The sequence below is a fragment of the Colossoma macropomum genome, unplaced genomic scaffold (genome assembly GCF_904425465.1).
Source record: "Colossoma macropomum unplaced genomic scaffold, Colossoma_macropomum, whole genome shotgun sequence".
Classification (NCBI taxonomy): domain Eukaryota; kingdom Metazoa; phylum Chordata; class Actinopteri; order Characiformes; family Serrasalmidae; genus Colossoma; species Colossoma macropomum.
This window is the reverse complement of record NW_023494800.1, coordinates 3,919,030-3,942,271: the sequence shown is the minus strand read 5'-3', so window position 1 is coordinate 3,942,271 and position 23,242 is coordinate 3,919,030. Positions and strand designations below refer to the sequence as shown.

At 40.6% G+C, this 23,242-nt stretch overlaps 2 protein-coding genes across 12 annotated transcripts in view; both read left to right on the top strand.

Moving 5' to 3' along the window:
- The window catches only part of add1 (adducin 1 (alpha)), a 76,914-nt gene extending 72,873 nt beyond the window's left edge, over window positions 1-4,041 (top strand). For 9 of the 11 annotated variants that reach the window (XM_036587597.1, XM_036587596.1, XM_036587599.1 and 6 more), the window contains one exon: window positions 3,636-4,041. In XM_036587597.1, coding sequence (XP_036443490.1) covers window positions 3,636-3,943 — 308 coding nt within the window. In that variant the 3' untranslated portion in view covers window positions 3,944-4,041. The remainder of the gene's footprint in view (window positions 1-3,635) is intronic. The other 2 variants (XM_036587602.1, XM_036587608.1) reach the window with 1 other exon arrangement.
- A 4,350-nt stretch (window positions 4,042-8,391) lies between these two features.
- LOC118819701 (WD repeat-containing protein 7) overlaps window positions 8,392-23,242 on the top strand; it is a 292,651-nt gene continuing 277,800 nt past the window's right edge. Inside the window, exons 1-4 of the mRNA XM_036587568.1 lie at window positions 8,392-8,515; window positions 18,332-18,503; window positions 19,383-19,489; window positions 21,083-21,161. Of these exons, the coding sequence (XP_036443461.1) occupies window positions 18,345-18,503; window positions 19,383-19,489; window positions 21,083-21,161 (345 nt within the window). The 5' untranslated portion in view covers window positions 8,392-8,515; window positions 18,332-18,344. The remainder of the gene's footprint in view (window positions 8,516-18,331; window positions 18,504-19,382; window positions 19,490-21,082; window positions 21,162-23,242) is intronic.

The following is a 23,242-nucleotide window of genomic DNA, read 5'->3' as shown; positions in this document are numbered from 1 at the left end:
TCTGAATGACATTGTTTAAATTTCAGCCACTGAATTATGCAGACATTTTCGAAAATTTGGTGGAATTCTCCTTTGAGCCACATTGTATGTTTAGGATATTGGACCTCCTTTTGTTGCCTTCTGAATATTCTGGAACCTTTTTCAACCTAATGCCTACCTGCTGCATCTGTAGTGTACTGCTGAATGCCATAAATAATCATTTTGACACATCTGGCCATGCTTAGACAAGAAAAGAGCGCCCACAGACTCAAAGTTTACGGTAAGAGATAACAGGCGGCTGATTTGATAAAATAGAAGTTTTTGTAGAACACGATTACAAGAATATAGGAGTGAGTTTCGTCACATACACTGATCGCAGTTTATTTTTATGGTACAAAGACAGTCTTCAGGGTGAATCTCAAGAAATATCCGTCTGATTGCAATGAAAATTCGCAGATGACGTTGCTATGGGAATACAAGAAAATGACCAAATGCATATTCTGCTCGAACCTGTTTAACTACATGAAATATCCATGTTACATTTTACCCCTCGTTAAGTTGTTCCCTGCACTCCCATAATGATTGTAGTTTCAAGTTGGACATGCATTTCCAATGTTTATTCATGGAATACAGCAGCTGTCCAATTGGGATGTGCATTCTGACTAATTTTGATATTGAGGTGTATGAGGTATGAGGTGTCCATAAGAATTCATAAACGCATATCCGGTTAACGCCAGAAAGCAAAACATGCCAAAAAATGGCTCAAAGTAAGTATGGCTTTATGTTGACTTTTTTATATATATATCACTTCTAAACCGCTTATCCTTCTGTGTCGCGGGGGGAGCTGGAGCCTATCCCAGCAGTCATTGGGCGGAAGGCACGAAACACCCTGGACAGGCTGCCAGTCCATCGCAGAGCAGATACACAGACATACACATTAACCCACACACTCACATCCAGAGGCAGTTTAGCATATCCAGTTGGCCTGACTGCATGTCATTGGACTGTGGGAGAAAACCGGAGCACCCGGAGTAAACCCACACAGACACAGGGAGAACAGGCAAACTCCACACAGAGAGCTGCATTGATTAAGTGACCCTTATTAGTCCCACAGCAGGGAAATTTCACCTCCCCATTTTGCCCTGTCTGTGCAGTGAAACACCACATACACGCTAGTGAATGCACACACACACTAGGGGGCAGTGAGCACACTTACCCGGAGCGGTGGGCATCCCTATCCACGGTGCCTGGGGAGTACTTGAGTACTCCTGCACATCCCTACTGCCCAATATATGAGTTCAGATTCAATGGACTTCCCATTGTTTTCTAAGTAAAACGTAACACGTTAAATTACTGTTCATGGTGATTTATGGTATGATGCAAATGTGGCAGATAAAGATTAGGTTGAAAATGCTGGACAATCCCTTTAACAAGTGGCCAGTACATTTAATTTGCTTTCAAAAACTGATCGGAGCGCCTTGAGATCTTTTCAGCTGCAAAGCTCATCCTAGAAGCTTCTAGACTCTCCCGCTTTCTGAACCTCTGTGAGATTAACCAACAACTCAGAAGTCTTTCTGTACCACTTCAGAATATTGTAGATTCTTTAGAGCAGGTAACGTACCACCATCGTTTCTCCGATTCCAGACGGTCACCTGTCCAGGTACTCCGTGTTTATCACTCTCTTGTTTATGGCGTGTGCTCTTTCGCACTGTAAATGCTGTTTTTGGCTTTGCTGAGTGTGAAATGTGCCAGTTGCGTTTGATGCTGTTGGTCAGAGTTGCGTCTTTGCTCTGTTTTCTGAAGTCCTGTATTAGGATCAGACGTTTTGGCGATGAGAGTTTGTCCTCAGGTGTGACTGTTGAATATTTGTGTATATACATGTATATGTCGATTTGCTTTTGAGCTGTGAGCACTTTAGGTTTGATACCTGTTCTCTGTTGTTTATTTGCATGAGAAGTTGTCCGAAATCTAAAGCAAGATAGAGGCTGACTTTAGCTGTGAAACGCCTGCCTGAGTTAATGTTTTGAAATGTGAAGTAAGTTGTATTGTGTGGGTTTGTGATGACAGTGCCAAGCTGATAAGAGAAGCTTGAATGCTGTTGATTTCTGTGTTTTGTGCAGCGTTATTTAGCTCACAGAAATAGTAGTCATATGAAAATACCTCTATTTTTGAGTGACTAAATAATTCACAAGGATTATTATACAGTACAAAACTTGGATCTTCTTATAAAGTAAAATACATAAGCAGTATGCATGGAATGTATAGAAATTAGGGCATGTTTATGAAGTAGGAGGACTTTTTGTTTCAGTATTTGTGTAAAGTCTGTGACTATATCCTTCTAGAAGCTTTCAGGGATGGTTTGTCAGGAGAGGCGGATGATGAGGTGTAATAGATGAGGTACACTGTATGTCCAAAAGTTTGTAGCCACCTGTTATTTCTTCTGAAATGAAGGTGGTAAGTAATAGTGAGTCTATGTTGCAGTAACAGCCTCTACTCTTCTGGGAAGGCTTTACACTTGATGTTGAACATTGCTGTGAGGATTTGATTGAGCATTAACGAGGTCAGGCACTGATGTTGGATGGTCAGTTCTGGATCACTTCAACTCATCCCAAAGGTATTGGATGGAGCTCCAACACTCTAGAGAACACAGTTCCACTGCTCCACAGCCCAATGCTGGGGAGCTTTATACTCCTCTAGTCCATGCTTGGCATTGGGCACGGTGACCTTAGGCTCAGGTACAGCTGCTCCAGTGTCCCATTCAATTGGTCACAGCTTTTCTATGGAGATTATCCAAACTGAGTGTGAGTAATTGAACTGATTCAGCTACATAATGTACAGCTCTGTGCAAAGGTCAGAGACCACCCAGCAATTATTTGATTTCCTGTCAAAACAGTCCTTAAATAGAAATTATTCATTTTTCAACATCAGGAAAAAAGCAGATCTAGACTTCAACAGCGGAATATAAGGTCAGATGTTTGAGTGTTCAGTGAGTCACTCTTTACCTTCATTACAGCTTCCATTCTTTTCAGGAGCCTCACTTTCAGTTCCTCAAAGAATCTGCAGACACACCTCCAGAGTTCAGTCTTAGAAGCTGGTTGATCATTTTCTGAAGTAATCAAACACATTCAGTGGTGTTGAGGTCTGGACTCTGGGGTGGTCAGTCCATTGATCAGCTTCTTTGTTTGATTTGTCCGTCTCCTTTTCTCAGTGAGGTTCTTCTTGAAAGCTACGCATCCTTTCAGACCCACAGCGCTGAGTCGTCTTCTCACAGTAGGATGGACATGGCTTTTTCCTTCCTTGCACAAGTGGATTACTATATCTAATCTCCTCAGAAACATCTGATAATTGCTGTTTTGACATGAATCTAAATAAGTGATGTGGTCTCTGACTTCTGCAGAGTACTGTATAAGCTATCTGTGCACAGTTAGCAATGGTTGCACCTTAAAGTGTATATACTGGACACTTTCGGACATACAGTGTACAAAAGTCAGGCTGCTAGTGTTTTTATGAGACTAAGCTGGAGCTGAAGGGCGTCGCGCTCTCTGAACCTGATCCCTGCATGGCCTGTGCAGAATATTAATTAGCATCCTTTCTCTAAACCCTCTCTTCCCACTCCACCTTTCTTCCCCGCTCTCTCCTGCTATCCTCTCATGCAGAAGCGCAGCAGGAACGAAGCCCTAAAGACGACAGTGATGCCGCCACTTTGAGACAGACCCTCCCTGACCTCACCCCCGATGACCCCTCAGAAGCCGCCGCCGCCGCCGCCCCCTTGCCTGCAGAAGAAGCCGCCCCAGCTCACACCGAGCCGCCCACGCAGCCTGACGGGGAGGAGCCTGCTGCGGCCGACGACGCTGCGGGCGACCAGGGCAGCGACGAATCCCCCAACAAATCCCCCTCCAAGAAAAAGAAGAAATTCCGCACCCCTTCATTTCTTAAGAAGAACAAAAAGAAGTCGGAGACCTAGAGAGAAAGCTCTGAAACACTCCTAGGCTTCCACGGCATCCATTCGATTTCCTTTTTTATTTTAATTTTTTTTTATATATACACACACAGACACACAGACACACACACTATATATATATATATATATATATATATATATATATATATATATATATATATATATATATATATATATATATATGTGTTTAATGTGTGTTGGCTTATGTTGTGTTCACCTGTAGTTTGTGCCAATTTTTTTTTTATTATAATAATCATTGCATTTATGTTTTCAACAGTTGCTTATTAGTGTGGTGAGAGACTGCATTATGATGTCCGGTAAAGCGTGTTGTGTGGCTTTATTACGCATGTATGCATCGGCCCACACTCCAAAAGACTTTTATTTTGTCTCCCTGTTTTTATAAGAGAAGATTAAACTTGATTAACCACTAGAATGTATTGGGATTCTATCAAAGTGTCTTTGGAAAGAAAAAGAGAAATGGAATGCAAAAAAATAAATGAATAAATAAAAATAATAAAAAATAATAAAAAAAATAAAATAAAAACTAGTGGCAATTGAAGACTTTAAACCTGAAAGCTGAAAACTGCACGGTGCTAAATTATCCAGTAATCATGTTCGTATGCATTTAATTCTGTCATCCTTTATAAACAGGTGACAAATCTACAGAAGTCATAGTAACGTATACAGTATAAGATCATGTATCAAAGATACCGTGTTCTACACTAAACCCATTTCAGACACGAGGGCACTGATGAAGCTCCGGTTAGACGAACTTTGTGTTTGAATTGGACTAGAAGCGCTGAATGAGCTTTCGAAGGTGGCGCTTTTTCAAAGAGGGCTGGTTTCGAAATGTGCCTCGTTTCAGCCTCCATAGCTTTGCTAGCCTGTAGTCGAAGGTCTTGTATGCAGTATATGTAACTAATATTTACACCTTTTATCCCCCCTTTATTTAAAGCCAGTTAAACTGTGGAATATGAATGATATGTAATGCTTTCTTTTAATTATTTTAATTAACAAATGGTCACCATTGGTTTTATGAAAAATGCTGCACCCTAATCTTCTTCCTGACCTTTTTCTGTTTCACTTTGACTTCTTATTTTTCTAGTGACACTATTAAATGTCCTTGAGTTAATCAGCGGCTTTGCAGTTCATTTTAAACCATTCTGTGTGAGTGAAGCGATTCTCGCTCCGGCCACGTTTCTTTATCACTTTAATAAATGTGAAAAGTCAGTTTTTGGAGACTTGATAGTCAGACAAACACATCTGCCGTATTTCAAATGAACCTGTTGATCAAACACCACTAATTATAAACCACTAACTCCACTTTCCTGCAGATCTGTAAGATAAACTGTATGTAATGTGGTGTCTATACGAGAGAAAACACCCTCTTGCCTCTGAATTTGCACTCAGACACAGTGAATAGTGGTCAGTTTCCTTCAGTTTAGGCCTAGTCTGTGGTTTAAGATGCTGGACCAGTTTTATTAACCCTGTGAGTCTGGGCTGTTGATTAAATCCAAACGAGAGCTCGTGAACTGAAAGAATCCGTTTAAAGCTACAGTCCAGATTTGTTTCGTCTGGCCTTAAAACACACTAAAGCGCTCAGTTTACACCTGGATGAGTTTTAGAAATGCTAGTACTTTGAATTTTGCCATTAGCACTCTCTTGCTATCCCCCCCTGCTGAAAAAGGATATTATCATGATGCTAACGGGGCATTGCCATCACACTGCAGTTCATTAGAGCACATAAGTTATTTACTTTATTATCTCTCACGTAACTTTTACAGTCATAACGCGTGTTTTTAAATACACTCTGTGTCCTGTAATACAGCGCTTGATGCTAAACTGCTGACTGAGATGCAACACAGTGAACCCCCCCTCCTCCCCCATATGAGAATCTGATATACGGCCATATATGGATTTCACATATATGACATTTTAGCATGTATGGATTTCCCTTAGATCCATATGGACATATATGTGACATGCCAGCTTATATAAAACTGGATATGTTTATATGTGGAACATATTTCAGCCATATATCAGCGTATACAAACACACAGGTATAACACAGGTAACAACATAGGAAACATCCATACATTTTGATGGCGTATATTACTCATATATGCTACCTTAATGTTATATAAGTCTTTTTTGTTTCTTCCACATACTTCCTAATGCAGTTAAAGTAATTAAGAAGATTAATATTTAAATGCAAACAACTGTAGTAGGATGTCTTAAACCATTCAGACATATATGTATGATAAACATTATGCAAATATGTCTAAAAATGTGATATACAACATGTATGTACATATATGGATGTGTTAAACCATTCGGACATATATATATATATATACATATATGTATATGTATGTGTGTGTGTGTGTGTGTGTGTGTGTGTCCGAATGTACACAGCACAGATGTACATATATGGATGTATATGAATGTGTGTGTATATGGATCATACATATAGGTCTATATATAGACTTATGTATGATCCATATGATCTGCATATATGTCCAGTATTTGACACTTTATATATATATATATGTACAACATATATGTTCAGATATTTTGAAATACCTGACCTGTTATGATACATATGCACATAGACAGTGTTGTATGTCAGATTTCTGTATGGCCCCCCATACAAACAAAAGACATGATATGGGGGGGGGGGCAACTCCATTGCTTATAAACCACTAACTCCACTTTCCTGCAGATCTGTAAGATAAACTGTATGTAATGTGGTGTCTATACGAGAGAAAACACCCTCTTGCCTCTGAATTTGCACTCAGACACAGTGAATAGTGGTCGGTTTCCTTCAGTTTAGGCCTAGTCTGTGGTTTAAGATGCTGGACCAGTTTTACTAACCCTGGGCTTTAGACCAGCTGACTGACTGTACCTAGCAAACCTGATAGTTTCCAGAAGGACTGCATGGTGTAAAAGCTTGTATAGTTTATCCTCTGTACATTTACCACTGTATCACTGTTTCAGCTCCGTCATGTCTCGCTTCAACGACGTTTGATTGTTAACATCGCTGAGTTAGCAGCTGGTTTCTTTTTAGCTTTGGATTTTATGTTGTCCTGGTTTGACTGTTTAAGCATACACGCTCTCAATTGTGTTATTTCAGTTGATTTTCTTTTCCAAAATAAGACACCATCTTTTTTTTTCATGGTTTTGTTTTATTATGTGACCATGAATAAACTTCTTTTCCTTCAGAACTATGATTGATTTACAATGAATCTTGTCTTGAGTCCTTTCTTTCACCAAGACTGTTTCCACTGGCTTATATCCAACCAGACTTGCTTTAATGCATCTGACTTATAAAGTAATATAACATTTTGTCTTTCAAGGCTATAAATAATCCCTTAGATCTCCTTTTTTAAGCTGGGAAACATCCAGATATACATTGATACAGTGCAATAACACTTTTTAAAAGTATTTTATGAAGATTACTCACTATCCTAGGCATATACATGCATTTTAGTGCCTAATTTGTAGGCATATACATTTTTGCAAGTTTAAATATATCAACTGTTTTAATGTGGACATGTAATTGCGCCATCTGCTGGGCATCTTCTCAAAATGCAGCTATATATATGTATATATATGTATATACGATCAGGCATAGCATTATGACCACCTCCTTGTTTATACGCTCATTGTCCATTTTATCAGCTCCACTTACTAAAACTCCAGCAGCACTGCTGTGTCTGATCCACTCGCACCAGCGCAACACACACTAACACACCACCACCACGTCAGTGTTACTGCAGTGCTGAGAATGACCCACCACCCAAATAGTACCTGCTCTGTGAGGGTCCATGGGGGTCCTGACCACTGAAGAACAGGGTAAAAGGGGGCTAACAAAGTATGCAGAGAAACAGATGGACTACAGTCTGTAACTGTAGAACTACAAAGTGCACCTATATAGCAAGTGGAGCTATATGTATATTAATAAAATGTACAGTAATGTACATCATCATTATCATCATCATCACTGGTATAGTTTAAGTATGAAGTATAATGTAACAGAAATATACCCTGGAAATTCACCAATTCATGCTGAATCTTCAATTTTGACAGCTCGACCAGTTTCTAAAACATTTTAAACAATGAAAGTGATTCTAAATAAACGTGTTTTTAAATGTATTCGTTTGTTTTCATGCAGACTCGTTCGCCGAGTCTGTTTTTCTCTTGATAATTTACTGGATTTTGCTTCAACCCACTGCATTTTTTTTCTTTTCTCCTGAAAAAAATACATACACACACACACACACACACACATATATATATATATATATATATATATATATAACAAATAATGAAAGAAGTCAATGAATGAAATCAGACGTAGCTGCAGTACCCTGTCTGGCCGCTAGTCGCAGCACCGTTCCGAACGCGCACGGCAGGCGTCTTACGCGGTGACGTCAGTGCGCTGCGCTGATCAGCTGACTGCAGTCTGAGGACGAATTTACAGGGGAACAACATCAAATACTGCCGCACATTTCTGCCCTAATTCCGCTTAAACCGCCCCGCAGGAGGGACATGCTGCTGTAGAGGACCTTACCGGTAAGACTCGCCTCGCCAGAGCGCGTTTAATCGCAGTAAGACACCCAGAATGAGTGGATAAACCGGGCCGGAAGGTGCGACGCTGCGCTAGTGATGGTGATGAAAACAGTGCTGTGTCAGGTTAAGATCAGTTTAATACGGACTAAAATCACTCAGCTGCGCTCTAAACCTTCATTTAAACACAGTTTACATTCCTTTAAGTCTGAACGAGCGGCTGTGGCAGTGTTGGTGGTTTTCTCAGGCTCTTTCTGGCTTTAACCAGGTGCAGAGTGGCTTTATTCCCTGTAGCGCTAGTGCTGGGCGATATCGGTCAAACTCAGTATCGCGATATTTTCCCAGTAGTATTACGGTATCAAATGTGATTTAAGTTTGCCTTGTAAGTAAATGTCAAGCCAAAATGTATTTATATAGGGCCTGAGGGCTGCAGTGGACAAGAGGAACAAAAGCAGTGTCCGAAACTGTGCACTATTCACTATATAGTGCACTATTTTGGGGTTCTGCCTTTTTGTAGTGGTGTCTGAAAACACAGTGCAGACTATCCCACAATGCACCACAATAGGCACACCCAGTGTACCCTAGGGCAGGGGTCTCCAGCTCTGGTCTGGCTGAGCCTACCGCAATTTGCCACACCTGCTCCAGCTAATTAGCCTCTTCCCAAGCCCCTGATTGGCTGGTTTAGATGTATTAGGGTTAAGGGGTGGGGCAGCTTATTGGATACAGGTTGGAACTAATTTCTGCTGCAAGGTGGTTCTCCAAGACCAGGGTTGGAGACCACTGCCCCCTAGGGAGGGCAGACTGGGGACCTTCTGGGTCAAAGTGATTTGGATATTAACGTTTAGGCTACGTTCACATTGCAAGCCTCATTTTTTGCTCAAATCCGATCTCTCTGACGCGATGGTTCACACTCGTTTAGGTAAGTGACTCAAATCTGGCATTAATGTGACGAACCGGCGTCCTGAAATGACCCGCATGAGCACGTCCTACTCAGTAACGTCACGTGAATCATCAGTAAACAAACTAACGAGGGAAAAAAAGCACATGAATTCCGATCTGAGCCTGACATGGCCACGAATCAGACACATATCCGATCTAGGACCACATATGATAGGCTGTGTTCACATTGCCAGGTTGAAGTGGCACAAATCTGATTTTTTGCCCTAATGCGACTCAGATCTGAGCACCTATATAGTAAGTGGAGCTGATAAAATGGACAGCGAGCGTAGAAACAAGGAGGTGGTCATAATGTTATGCCTGATCGGTGTGTAAATGCAACCATGAACACTCAAAGAACCCTTTGCATGATTAAAGGGTTCTTCTATAGTTATGATGCTGAGCTTGTAACAATAGAAGAACTCTCTTTGGTGCTTATAGAGCCCTTTTGAAAAGGTTATTTATAGAACCATCTAAAGCCCATGTGTCAAACACAAGGCCCGCGGGCCAAATCAGGCCCACCACACAATCCTATCCGGCCCGTGTAAGTATTTTAATTTTCTATTATTATTATTATTAGCACGTTTCACAATGTGCTGCACTACAGTTCCCAGCATGCACTGCAACGTAATGTGATCCGACTCTCCTACCCCAACAACAGTCTATGGGACAGCGGTTACACCTCAATTCCACACCAGTCAGGTCACCAAAATGCATTTCAGCTGCAGTTCAGCCATCATAAACACTGAATATCAGTTCAGCAGCTCAGAAACTGAGCCAAGGTCTGAATGAACGCAAATAAAGGAGGCCAGGAGTCTAGTTAAAGCAGATAGGTAGGTTTAAAGGACTGAGCACCTGGGGGCATTTAAATTTTGAGTGTATCAAGTGTTGAAGTTTTTGCATATTTTTAATAAACAACGTCCAGTTCGGGTTCCAGCACGACATTTAATTAAAAATGAAATTAAAAACATTTTTTTTCTCTGGCGACAGATTTGAGACTTTTAAATGTGTCCCTTTTAGAGGTTTGACACCCCTGATCTACAACACATTCTCCATCAGTCTCACCATGTAAAGAACCCTTTAATCATGCAGAGGGTTCTTTGAGTGTTCATGCTTCTATATAGAACCATTTTCTTTACTGAAGAACCATCATTTTTGAGTGTGTGCTCTAACTCACCTGACTCATGAGCAGCTTGTTCTTTAGGAGCACGTGCTCTGTGTTGGAGAGTGGAGGGTCATGTATAGGGCAGCTCTGTTGATTGACCAAGCTTAGTGCTCACTTCCCTTTGGGAAAGTTTATATGTCCCTGATCTGTGTAGTTCAGTGCTGGACTCCACAAGCTTCTCCTTTGCCAGCTGTTGTCTTAAAATACTGCTTTGTTAACCTATTAGTGTTCATGTGTGTTGGTTCGAATGCTGAACGAGCACAACTGTGCAGAAATGCTTTAAACCAGGTGGCGGAAAGGTGAATGTTTATCTCTTAAAGGGCCCATATCGTCGATTTTTGTATGTAAACACGTTTAAAATTTCAAAACGTAATGTTCACTTCCCGCTACATACAGTTCACTGTTTGTGATGTCACAACAACCATTGACCCTGATATTAAGAGGAGTGTTTCTGCCTGGAGTGCCTTTTGATTTAAGCAGAATACAGGACAGCCAATCAGAACAGAGGTGACAAAATCAGCCTAATTCTAAGGGATGAAGGTTCGAATTTCCACTTCAAAGTTAATTATGAATGATTCAGTTTTTGAAACCCAAAACCTAAAAAGTGAAGTGTACAAAGATAAATGTAGGATATGGGCCCTTTAATTTATCATATAAAATTAGTTTTTGGTCACATGAAACTGGTTTTTAACACAACTATAGAAAATTTGATTGTAAATAAATGTATAGAAATTATGGGTCATCAAAAAATTCAGATTGGTAATGTTGGATCTTCATCCAAGGCTGATTTCATTACTTTAGACCATTCGGAACCAATTTAGAACAGTTTCCTCATTATGTAGTATTTAAACTTGATGTTTTAAATAAATAAATGAATAAATAAATAAATGAATGAATGAATAATTAAGCTGTGGCATGACGTTTAAGTTTAACCTTACCTTTACTTATTCTGTGAGTTTACTGGCTGGTTGCGAAGCAGAAATCTGATTATCTGACTCATGTAGACCTGGAGTTTTCCATTATCTGATTACCCCAGTGCACTTGGCACTGACCAAATCTGATTTTCTGATTTTATAGTCCTGTTAAAAACATAAAACCGGTGTCTTCCTGATTTTGTTAACCTGTTTATTATCTCTCTGATCCTGTGATGACACTTAACGAATACTCGAATATCGATTTCAGTGTCCGAATACTGACACCTTGAACGGTCAACCGAGTACTTGAGTACCCGTGCACATCCCTATCAGGATCCTGAGGGTCAGCAGGAGTCTTTCTGAGTGGTCTTTTCAGAGCACCGTCATAAAACCCAATCAAACACTGCTTAATCTAGACTCTGACTCAATCAGCTGTGCTGGACTTCCTGTCCCTCACGCTGCCCTCTGTCTGTTGTGGACTGTTTTCATTGATTAGTTGGGCAGCACACAGATAGTCTCTCCTATAGTCGTGTTCAGTAGTTCGTCACTGTGCTGGTGACAGACACGTCTGAGAGCCGCGCCACTTTTAGTGCAGGAAAAAACGCGTCATTTTCACGGCTGCGTCCAGAATGGAGAACTCTAAAGTCAGGATGAGGCTGACTCCTTTAGTGAGGATCAAAGCGATGTTTCGGAGAGTCAGGTTTTCCATGAAACGGCACAAACTTGTGAGGTAAATGTTCTCTTGCTCTGTTCCTCCTCGTGGTTCTGGGTCTGTGTGGGTTACACACACGTGCTTACGGATAGAGACTAAACGATTAATCGCTTTTCTGTAACTGAAATCGCAAGAGCTGCGGTTTAAATGATATCCTACACCTAAAAAAGGTTCTTTAAAGGTTCTGTAGTCCAGAAAATGGTTCTATGTCAAACTATGTGCACTCAGAGAACCCTTTGCATGATTTAAGAGTTCTTTGCATGGTGAAATGGTTCTTCAGATTGATGGAGAACGTGCTGTAGATGGTTCCATATGGAACTTTTTTGAAAATGGTACTATGTAGCACCAAAAAGAGTTAGTACTACGATAGCTCATCTGCTGCTGCACAGTTTGTGTTGGTCATCCTCTAGTCCTTCATCAGTGGTCACAGGACGCTGCCCACAGGACGCTGTTGGCCGGATATTTTTGGTTGGTGGACTATTCTCAGTCCAGCAGTGACACTGAGGTGTTTAAAAACTCCAGCTGCACTGCTGTGTCTGATCCACTCAGACCAGCGCAACACACACTAACACACCACCACCATGTCAGTGTTACTGCAGTGCTGAGAATGACCCACCACCCAAATAGTACCTGCTCTGTGAGGGGCCATGGGGGTCCTGACCACTGAAGAACAGTGTAAAAGGGGGCTAACAAAGTATCAGAGAAACAGATGGACTACAGTCTGTAACTGTAGAACTACAAAGTGCACCTATATAGTAAGTGCAGCTGATAAAATGGACAATGAGCGTAGAAACAAGGAGGTGGTCATGATGTTACGCCTGATCGGTGTGTGTTTTTTTTCTGGTATTTGATTTAAAATACTGTCAAAAACTAAGAATCTAATGATCTGTATTTAACATTTCACACACGGTTCTGCACTAAATCAAATTAAACAGTTAAAGTAAATTTTGCTCTCTTTGTAGTCGAACATGCAGTTGGGAAGTGTTTGAGCACTGACAATATCCGCGTTATGCTCAGAGAGACATGTTGTGATGTAATTTATCATGATGATGATGATAAACTGTCATATTGCCCAGATCTGTGTCAAACTTTAAACACCCAGCACACAGAGAAGCCATAGACTAGAGCTCACAACCTAGCTGAGCTACTGCTGTGCTAATGTAGCACTGCTAAAATGGCAGAACTCACCATGAGGTAATGACGTCAGAGCAGAGTTGATTATCTTCTTACTTTTGTGTTCAGCCATAATACTAAAAAAACAGAATTAAAGCGGACGCTGAATAAAAGTAAAACTTTTCCAGAAAATAAAACCCAAGACTGTTGAGGTTGGAAAACAAAATACAAACTGAAACTGATGAGAATTTATTATGGCTGTAATAACTTTTGTATCAGTAACTGACTAACTGCAGCTGACAGTTCTAGCTGGTGTGGCCGACCCCTGTATTTTTCCAGTTTTGGGACCCAAATGCTCCTTAATGTTCTGTTGTGTTTGACTGGTCCTCCTGTTTCTGTTAAGATCAGCGTGAATACATTTCGGCACCCCTACAGAGTACAGAGAACACACTGTACAGAGAACACACTGTACTCTGTGGGGGGGGGGGCGCATTAAATGTGTCCTGTGCAAAAGTTATGGTGCATTTTATTTATGTATATATATATATATATATATAATATAATATAATGTTTTTCCCCCCATATCTTAAACATATGTTAAAGTTAAATGATAGAAATTGTGCACTAAAATGTACAGAAGTGAGTTCTAACTAGAGGATGTGTTAACTTAGTATTTCTACTACGAAAATCATGCATGCAACTGTTGTATTGATACCCGCAGTGTGTGCATAGCATTCAGTTTAAGCTGGAACGTTAATTACCATAGCACTACATTTAATGTGGCACAGAATTAAAGGTGAAACTGCATTTAAGTTTGCACTGAATTTAAGGTGTAACTTCAATTAACATAGCATTTCAATTTAAGGTGGCGTAGGATTTAAGGTGGAACTCTCTGTCAGGTAGCAATAAAATTAAGGTGGCACGGAGTTTAAGGTGGAACATGAATTAAAATGGCAATAAAATTAAGGTGGAGCTTCATTTAAGGTTCAACACATTTTAACACCTTTAACAAACGTCAGCAGTCTTCCACCTTTTATGCATGAACGCATTTAGCTGGCTTTTTCAAGCCAACATAGTTTGTTCACAAACTTTCCCTTTCTTGTTGTTGTTGTTGTTGTTATTGTTATTGTTATTACTATTATTATTATCATTCTTCTTCTTCTTCTTCTTCTTCTTCTTATTATTATTATTATTATTATTATTATTATTACAGTGCTGCAGGGCAGTATGTAGTGTGAAGGTTTTGTGTGTGGTGTGTTTAATAGTAACGGTAATATAGACGTGAGGCCCATGATGTGATCGTTTATGTATAAATGTATGTGTTATTGTTTGTAAAGGGAGTCGTGTGGCCTCAGTACTGTGATGTGAGTGATGGGTCTGTGTAGTATTTACACAGAAATACTGGTGTGATATTAAAATGTGTTGGAGTTGTTGTGTAAGGTTTTATTGGAACACACTGTTTGAAACTGGTTCAATAGTACATGTAGTCGCCCCCAACCCCCCGTTGTCAATATCTTACGTAACCAAACTGTTATTTAATATGGCTACATTCCTTTGTTATTGAGGTAATTCTATAGGTTTGTCTTGTTTGTCAGAAAACGCATCAACTTTGTTTCTTAAATGTGTTTTATGCCAAAATCTTCTGACAACTATCATGAAACAGTGTCTCGGACATCAGGAACACATTTAAAAAGTGAGAAAAATCAATCATGATATAGGCCTTTTATCTGAACAATAACATCCATTTATGAAATAAATACTTGAAGACAGAACGTGAATTAAAAAAAAGTACAATGTAAACAAGTATGTTCTTCAGGTTCTGGTTCTAACCGTGAGAGAGAGCTGTAGGATAAATTAACCACAGCTCCGGGCCTGCCGGGCTTTTATTACACCCTTCTGCACTCTTAAAATGATGGTTCTTTAAGGGTTCTTTAGTAAAGAAAACAGTCTAACGTACAACCATGAACATTCAAAGAACCCTTGATGATGCGTGCATGATTAAAGGGTGCTTTACATCATGAAAAGGTTCTTCACATTAATGGAGAATGTGCTTTATATGGTTCTGTATAGAACTCCTTAGAGGTGGACGTCTGGTTCCTATCACCACCACTGACAACAGTTCTGACTCTAGAACAGAGCATTTCTGCTCTGATTGGCTGGCCTGTGTTGTGCCTCATTCCAAAAGCAAACCAATCAGAAACACTCCCTATAACTTCAGCCTGAAGGGGCGGGGCTAAACGGCTGTAGGCTCTAAATATAAATGTGCTGGTTTTTGTGGCATCAAAAAAAAAAAAACAAATAATTAAGAGTTCTTTGCATCTTGAAAGCGTTCTTCAGATTGATGGAGAATGTGCTGTATATGGTTCTATATAGTACCTGTTTGAAAAGGGTTCTATATAGCACGCAAACAGGTTCTTCTATTCTTACAAGCTTCACATTGCAACAACAGCAGAACCCTTTTTGGTGCTATATAGAACCCTTTATAGAACTGTCTACAGCACAATCGGAAACCTTTAATCACGCATGAGCGTTCATGGTTCTATATAGAACCGTTTTCTTTACTAAAGAACCCTTAAAGGACCATGTTGTTTAAGAGTGTATAACCTAAGAACAGCTCAACCCGTTTGCACTGAAGTCTCTGTAGTTTCTGATTAATAAGTCTGAGATTTTAAGGGGTTAAAATATGCGTCATTGTTCAAAGCTGCTCATCATTTCAGACGTACTGAAAAGGCGAATTTTAATTCATTCGTTTTTGCATTATTTAAGGGTTCTTTGCATCTTGAAAGGGTTCTTCAGATTGATGGAGAATGTGCTGTATATGGTTCTATATAGTACCTGTTTGGAAAGGGTTCTATATAGCACGCAAACAGGTTCTTCTGTTCTTACAAGCTTCACATTGTAACAATAGCAGAACCCTTTTTGGTGCTATATAGAACCCTTTTCAAAAAGGTTCTACGTAGAACCGTCTACAGCACAATTGGGAAGAACCTTTTCATGATGATCTGTTCTGCTCTTCTGGGTAATGAAAATCAGTGGCTTCTATTGAGAATCCCTCAGTGGATCTGTGGATCGATGCCCCATTTCACTTCAGCCTGAAGGGGCGGGGCTAAACGGCTATAGGCTCTAAATGTAAATGTGCTGGTTTTTGTGGCGTCAGAAAGGTGGACTGAATTTTAATTCATTCGAATTTTAATTCATTCGTTTTTAAGTGAGTGATTGTGACGGCCTGAGTGAGATGGCACCACAAATAAACTCTGTACTGTACAGTGACTGTGTTACAGAGTAATCCTGGTAGAAGAAGCGCACAGGAAGTGTTTATTTGCTGTTTCCACACTCAGGATATGTTGGAATGTTTTCAGGTTGGTGTATTCCTGCCTCGTTCATATCCATATTGTGGTGAAGTGTATTATCTTACACATTAGCATCATGCTGTCCCTCCGCACTGTTCCGGATTAGTGAGAGAATGAAAAGTGACGTTTTAATTTTGGCTCTGTCACGTTGAGCAGGCGGGGGTGGGTGCGGGAGGTATTGACGGTGCATGCCTGGCTGTTTTCGCTCTGCTGACTGACTGACTGACTGATTGTACAGATCTATTCTGCTCTTCTGGGTAATGAAAATCAGTGGCTTTTAGTCAGAATCCCTCAGTGGATCTGTGGATGGATGCCAGATCCACACCCCCATCCATGAATTAAAAAATGTAAACAAGTATGTTCTTCAGGCTCTGGTTCTAACTGTGAGAGAGAGCTGTAGGATAAATTAACCACAGCTCAGGGCCTGCCGGGCTTTTATTACACCCTTCTACACTCTTAAAATGATGGTTCTTTAAGGGTTCTTTAGTAAAGAAAACAGTTCTACGTACAACCATGAACACTCAAAGAACCCTTGATGATGCGTGCATGATTAAAGGGTACTTTGCATCGTGAAAAGGTTCTTCACATTAATGGAGAATGTGCTTTATCTGGTTCTTTAAGGGTTCTTTAGTAAAGAAAACAGTTCTACATCGATGGGGGTGTGGATGGGGTGATGTGCTCTCTCTCAATGTCTCTTTTGCTGAATCTCAGATCTCTTTAGCTCGTGAGGTCACACGGTTTCTCATGTTAAACTAGTGTTAACAGTAAATACAGCCAGGCAGTGAATTCATAACCATTTCATGTGGGAACTTCCTGTGAGGGAGCTTTTAGAGGTGGACGTCTGGTTCCTATCACCACCACTGTGAACAATTCTGACTCTAGAACAGAAATTTCTGCTCTGATTGGCTGGGCTGTGTTGTGCCTCGTTCCAAAAGCAAGCCAGTCAGAAACACTCCCTATAACTTCAGCCTGAAGGGGCGGGGCTAAACGGCTGTAGGCTCTAAATGTAAATGTGCTGGTTTTTGTGGCATCAAAATTAAGAGTTCTTTGCATCTTGAAAGGGTTCTTCAGATTGATGGTGAATGCGGCCTATATGGTTCTGTATAGAACCATGAACACTCCAGGAAGTCTTTGCATTATTTAAGGGTTCTTTGCATCTTGAAAGGGTTCTTCAGATTAAATATAGTACCTGTTTGAAAAGGGTTCTATATAGCACCCAAACGGGTTGTTCTGTTCTTACAAGCTTGACATTGTAACAATAGCAGATCCCTTTTTGGTGCTATATAGAACCCTTTTCAAAAAGGTTCTACGTAGAACCGTCTACAGCACAATTGGGAAGAATGATCTGTTCTGCTCTTCTGGGTAATGAAAATCAGTGGCTTCTATTGAGAATCCCTCAGTGGATCTGTGGATCGATGCCCCATTTCACTTCAGCCTGAAGGGGCGGGGCTAAACGGCTATAGGCTCTAAATGTAAATGTGCTGGTTTTTGTGGCGTCAGAAACACAAATAATTCAAAATGGGCTGTTTTTGCAGCTTAGTTTCCATCTGTGGAGCAGCGCTGGAGTTCATATAGGTGTTATAAACTGACCCTCCAGCCTGTTTACTGTTGTTTTCTTTCTCTCTGTCGCAGTTCGAGAGAAAACATGTCTGGAAACAGTCTGGTATTACCCATAGTGCTGTGGGGCCGCAATGCACCCACACACTGCATCTCCAGCCTGCTGGTGATGGACGACCTGGCCACCATCATCAGCGGCTGCCACGATGGTCAGATCTGCATCTGGGACCTGACCCCTGACCTCGAGGTGAACAGATCTCTCCTCTCCTCTATTTTTTTTCCTCTTCTCTCCTCTCCTTTTCTCTTCCCTTCTCTCCTCTCATCTATTCTTTTTCTGTTCTCTTCTCTTCTCTTAATTATTCTTTTTCTCTTCTCTTCTCAGCTTCTCGTCTCTCCTTTCCTCTCCTCTCTTTTTCTCTTCCCTTGTCTCCTCTTTTCTCTTCTTCTCTCCTCTTTTCTCTCTCTTCTCTCCTGTCCTCTCCTATCCTCTTCTCTTCTCAGCTTCTCTTCTCCTCTTCTCAGCTTCTCCCCTTCTCAACTTCTCCGCTTCTCTCCTCTCCTTGTCTTTCTTTTGCTCTTTTCTTCTATTCTCTTCTTTTCTCCCCTACATTCTCTTCTCTTCTCCTCTTCTAGCTCCTCTCAGCTTCTCTTCTCCTCTTCTAGCTCCTCTCAGCTTCTCTTCTCCTCTTCTTGCTCCTCTCAGCTTCTCTTCTCCTCTTCTTGCTCCTCTCAGCTTCTCTCCTCTCCTTTTCTTCCTTTTGCTCTTCTATTCTCTTCTTTTCTCCCTACATTCTCTTCTTATTTTCTCTTCTGTACTTTTCTTCTCTATTCATTTCCTCTTCTGTTCTTCCTCTTGCTCTTTTCAGCTTCTTTTCGCTTTTCTTTTCAGCTTGTTTTCTTGTTTTTTCAGCTTCTACTCTGTTTTTTTCTCTTCTCTTTTTGTTTCTTTTTGTTTACTTTTTCATCTTCACTTCTCTGTTTTTCGTGTTCCTTCATCTACTAAAAGTCCTTTGTTCTGAAAATGGTATTTCATCATTCAGTCTTTGAATGTTGTTCAGTTCACTTCTGCACCTCTCAGTTTGCTGTAGTTAGTAAGGGTAGGTCTGTCTGTTCCCTGTCTGTGCAGATTAACCCACGGGCTCTGCTGTTCGGACACACCGCCTCCATCACCTGTCTGTCCAAGGCCAGTGCAAGCAGTGACAAACAGTACATGGTCAGCGCGTCAGAGAGCGGGTGGGTACAGACTGAGTGAGAGGCAGTTTGAGTCTGTATGAGTGTGGATGAATCTCTGTGTAAAGAAAGATGTTCCTGAATGATATGTGGTGTTTTTTACAGCAGTAGTTTTATATAATGATTTAACAGTGTAAGGAGTTGTGTGCAATTCATTTATTCCCACAGAGAGCTGTGTGTGTTTAAAGTTTTAGTTTCAGAAAGTCCACCCTAAAGTCAGAGACCACCCTGCATTTACTTAATTTCGATTTAAGTACAAGTAATTCATTTTTCAGGAGGCGAATTAGATAGAAGACAATCCACTAGCGCAAGGAAAATGTCAAAGAAAATTAAGTGGAAAAAAAACAGAGTTTCCAAAACTGGAGTTAAAAAACTGATTAAAAGCTACAGAGAAAATGTGTCTCCTAACAACCACCTGGAAGAGCTGGTCGACCCCAAAACTGCCCCCATCAGATAAACAGCACTTAAAGCTTTCATCTCTGAGAGAGAGGAGAAAATCAAGCTGCTTCAGATCTGAAAACATCCACAGGTGTTTCTGTCCATCCTTCCACTGTGAGAAGACGACTCAGCGCTGTGGGTCTGAAAGGATGTGTAGCTGTCAAGAAGAACCTCACTGAGAAAAGGAGACGGACACATCAAACAAAGAAACTGCTGGCGTTCTCAGAACAGTAGACTGATCGCACCAGAGTCCAGACTATCAATTAAGTTGTGATTACTTGGATGGTGAGAGGCAGAAAATGTAACCAACTTTTTAGCTATATATAATTATAATTTCTTTGAAAAACAAGTGTAATAAGGCAAAGGAGGGACACACTAAATCTGAAAATATTTGATATAATTTTATTTGTTTAGGCTTCTGAGTAATTTTCTGTTAAATATATGTCCTCTACTCTCTTTCTGCTGTTAAAAATAAATAACTTGGTTGGAACCTAAATCCCATGTGTTAAACAAGGCCCGCGGGCCAAGTCAGACCTGTGGCACAATCCTGTTCGGCCCATGAAATTATTTTAATTTTATATTAATATTAGCTCATTTCACGATGAGCTACACTACGACCCCCAGCATGCACTGCTACGTAATGTGTGTTCTGACACCACTCGCCAAAGGACAACGTATGGGCCAGGTTACACCACAAAAAGCGAAAGATGGCAGGAGTCTAGTTCAAGCAAATAGGCAGGTTTAAAAAACCTACCTCCTGGCTACATTTAAAGAGGTTTAACGGTTATCTGTAGCTAATGTAACTTATTGTTTTACATAAACAATTGTTTTTGTCTGCTACAAGTTCCTATATTTGTTTGCCATATTTTGAATAAAGAATGGCCAGTTTGGGTCGTATCAAAATGTTAATTATAAATGAAATAAAAGCATAGCTGTTCTCTGGCCCACAGATTAGTTGAGATTTTTAACACGGCCCTTTGACACCCCTGATCTAAATGAATGAAGGGTCGTCTCTGGCTTTATACAGTGCTGTGTGTGTGTGTGTGTGTGTGTGTGTGTGTGTGTGTGTGTGTGTGTGTGTGTGTGTATAATGATTCTCTCTGTATGGCTGTGTGTTCAGTCATTGTATAATGTTGTGTAATGTATTTTTCTCTGTAGAGAGATGTGTCTGTGGGATGTGAACGATGGCCGCTGTATTGAGTTCACTAAGCTGGCCTGTGCCCACACTGGAATACAGGTAACACTCCCACAGCACTGCCTCCTTCCTACACTGCTCTGCTCTAGTTCATTATACTGCACTGCCTCTGAGTTCACTGTACTACACGGTTACAGAGCTCACTACACTGCACTGTGACTAAGTACACTACTACGCCATGACTGAGATCATTATAAAACATATTACACTACTATAGTACTGTAGTACTTTATACAACAGTTAGTTCCGGCCACGCAAGCTGATTGGTTGAGGAGCGTTCTAACCATGATATTATTTCGCCACAACATCATGGGTTTTTTCACAAACACTAAGCAACGACTTTGACAGCTGTAGGAGACGCTCGAGCCATTTGAACGCTTTTACTTCTTACTTTGCCACAAACAGGAAATGGATACTTTTAAGATCCCATTTGACCGACGGCCGATTTGGTCAGACTCTGAAGATGAGACCACACTAAATTCCCAAACTGTCATCACCACTGAGCAGCTTTTCAGTCGGCAGCTGTGACAGAAGAACAGCTAAACAACCTGGAATCAGCCAGAAATGAACCCAACACCATTCGCCAAACTAAATGGGCTGTAAGATGCTTTACAGACTGGCTGGAACAAAACAACATTAATACTGATCTGGCAAAAACTGACAAAACTGAGCTAAACTTGATATTGCGGCAGTTTTATGGCTCAGTCTGTACTTCGAAAGGCGAGGTTTACAGCAGACTGAGCAGCGAGTGGGCGGAGTTCGTTACTCTGACGTAGCAACAAGCTGCTCATTAAGGAACTATAATTTGGTGAAGGAACTGCGAACATTAAAACATATTAAACGCCGCGTTCACGGCCCAGTTTATTAATTTATTACTTTATTTATTTAACTGTTGTATTAAAGCAATAGAACACTCGAGGAGTGTGTTATCATGAATAACATCACGGCTGTGATGATCTACGGCGACCGAATCACAGCGGTGATGTTATTTCGCGATAACACACTCCCTCTGTGTTCTATTGCTTAAACATACTATACTACAGTTATGAGCTACACTGTTAAGGCTGCTGCACACTGGACGCACTAAAAGGGGGAAAAAAAGGACTACACACTTAAAGATAGTTCTTTAAGAGTTCTTTAAGGGTTCTTTAGTAAAGAAAACAGTTCTGTATAGAACCATGAACACTCAAAGAACCCTCTGCCTGATTAAAAGGTTGCTTGCATTGTGAAAGATTGCTTCAGATTGGAGAATGTGCTGTAGATGATTCTATATAGCACCCTATTTTTTGAACAGTGTTCTATATAGCACCAGAAAGGGTTCTTCTATTATTACAAGCTGAACATCATAACTATAGAAGAACCCTTTTCATCTACAGCACATTCTGATGCAGAGAACCCTTTTCTAAGAACCATCATTTCTGAGAGTGAGGTAGAAATGTTAGCTGAGTAACAGACCTTTGGTGTTTTTCTGTTTATCTTGAAGACTGACTGCCTTTCTTTGTGTAAATTTCAAGCCTCATGTGATCCATTGTGGCTTTCTCTGCTCTACTTATGGCTTCAAGTTAGCAAAGTAATGGAAAAATGAGAAACTGACCAATATGTCAACCGAGTATGTTGACGCCGGTGTGTGTACCTTCATTTAAACAGTGGATTAAAATTTTTGGGCGCTGCATGGCGCGACGTCCATCCGCTGTGCACTGACCTTTACGGAGTATGCTGTGGCTTTGTTCACACAGCAGGTAAAAGTGGCCCAAATCTGATCTTTTTCTTCATATGTGACACAGATGTGTGTCTGTGTGTCAGTGTGAACAGATAAACACACTGAATCTGACATGTTCAGAGACGTTTTCATATGTGGTACTGAAATCCGATACGTATCTGATCTGTGGCAATGCGGCTCAGCCTGAACAGCCAGATCAGAATTCATGCGACTTTTGCGTTAAGCTTGTCATTCATCATCATTTTGTGTTGCTGAGACCTCATAAACCTTTGGGGTGATGTTTCTGTGCAGAACATTAGAAAGGATGTATCCAAAACACCCCGCGTTTGAAGAGATTTTGAAAGAAACGGTAAAACGAGGCTGCAGCATTAAGGAAAAGTCCGAAAGCAAAGTTTAAAGAATC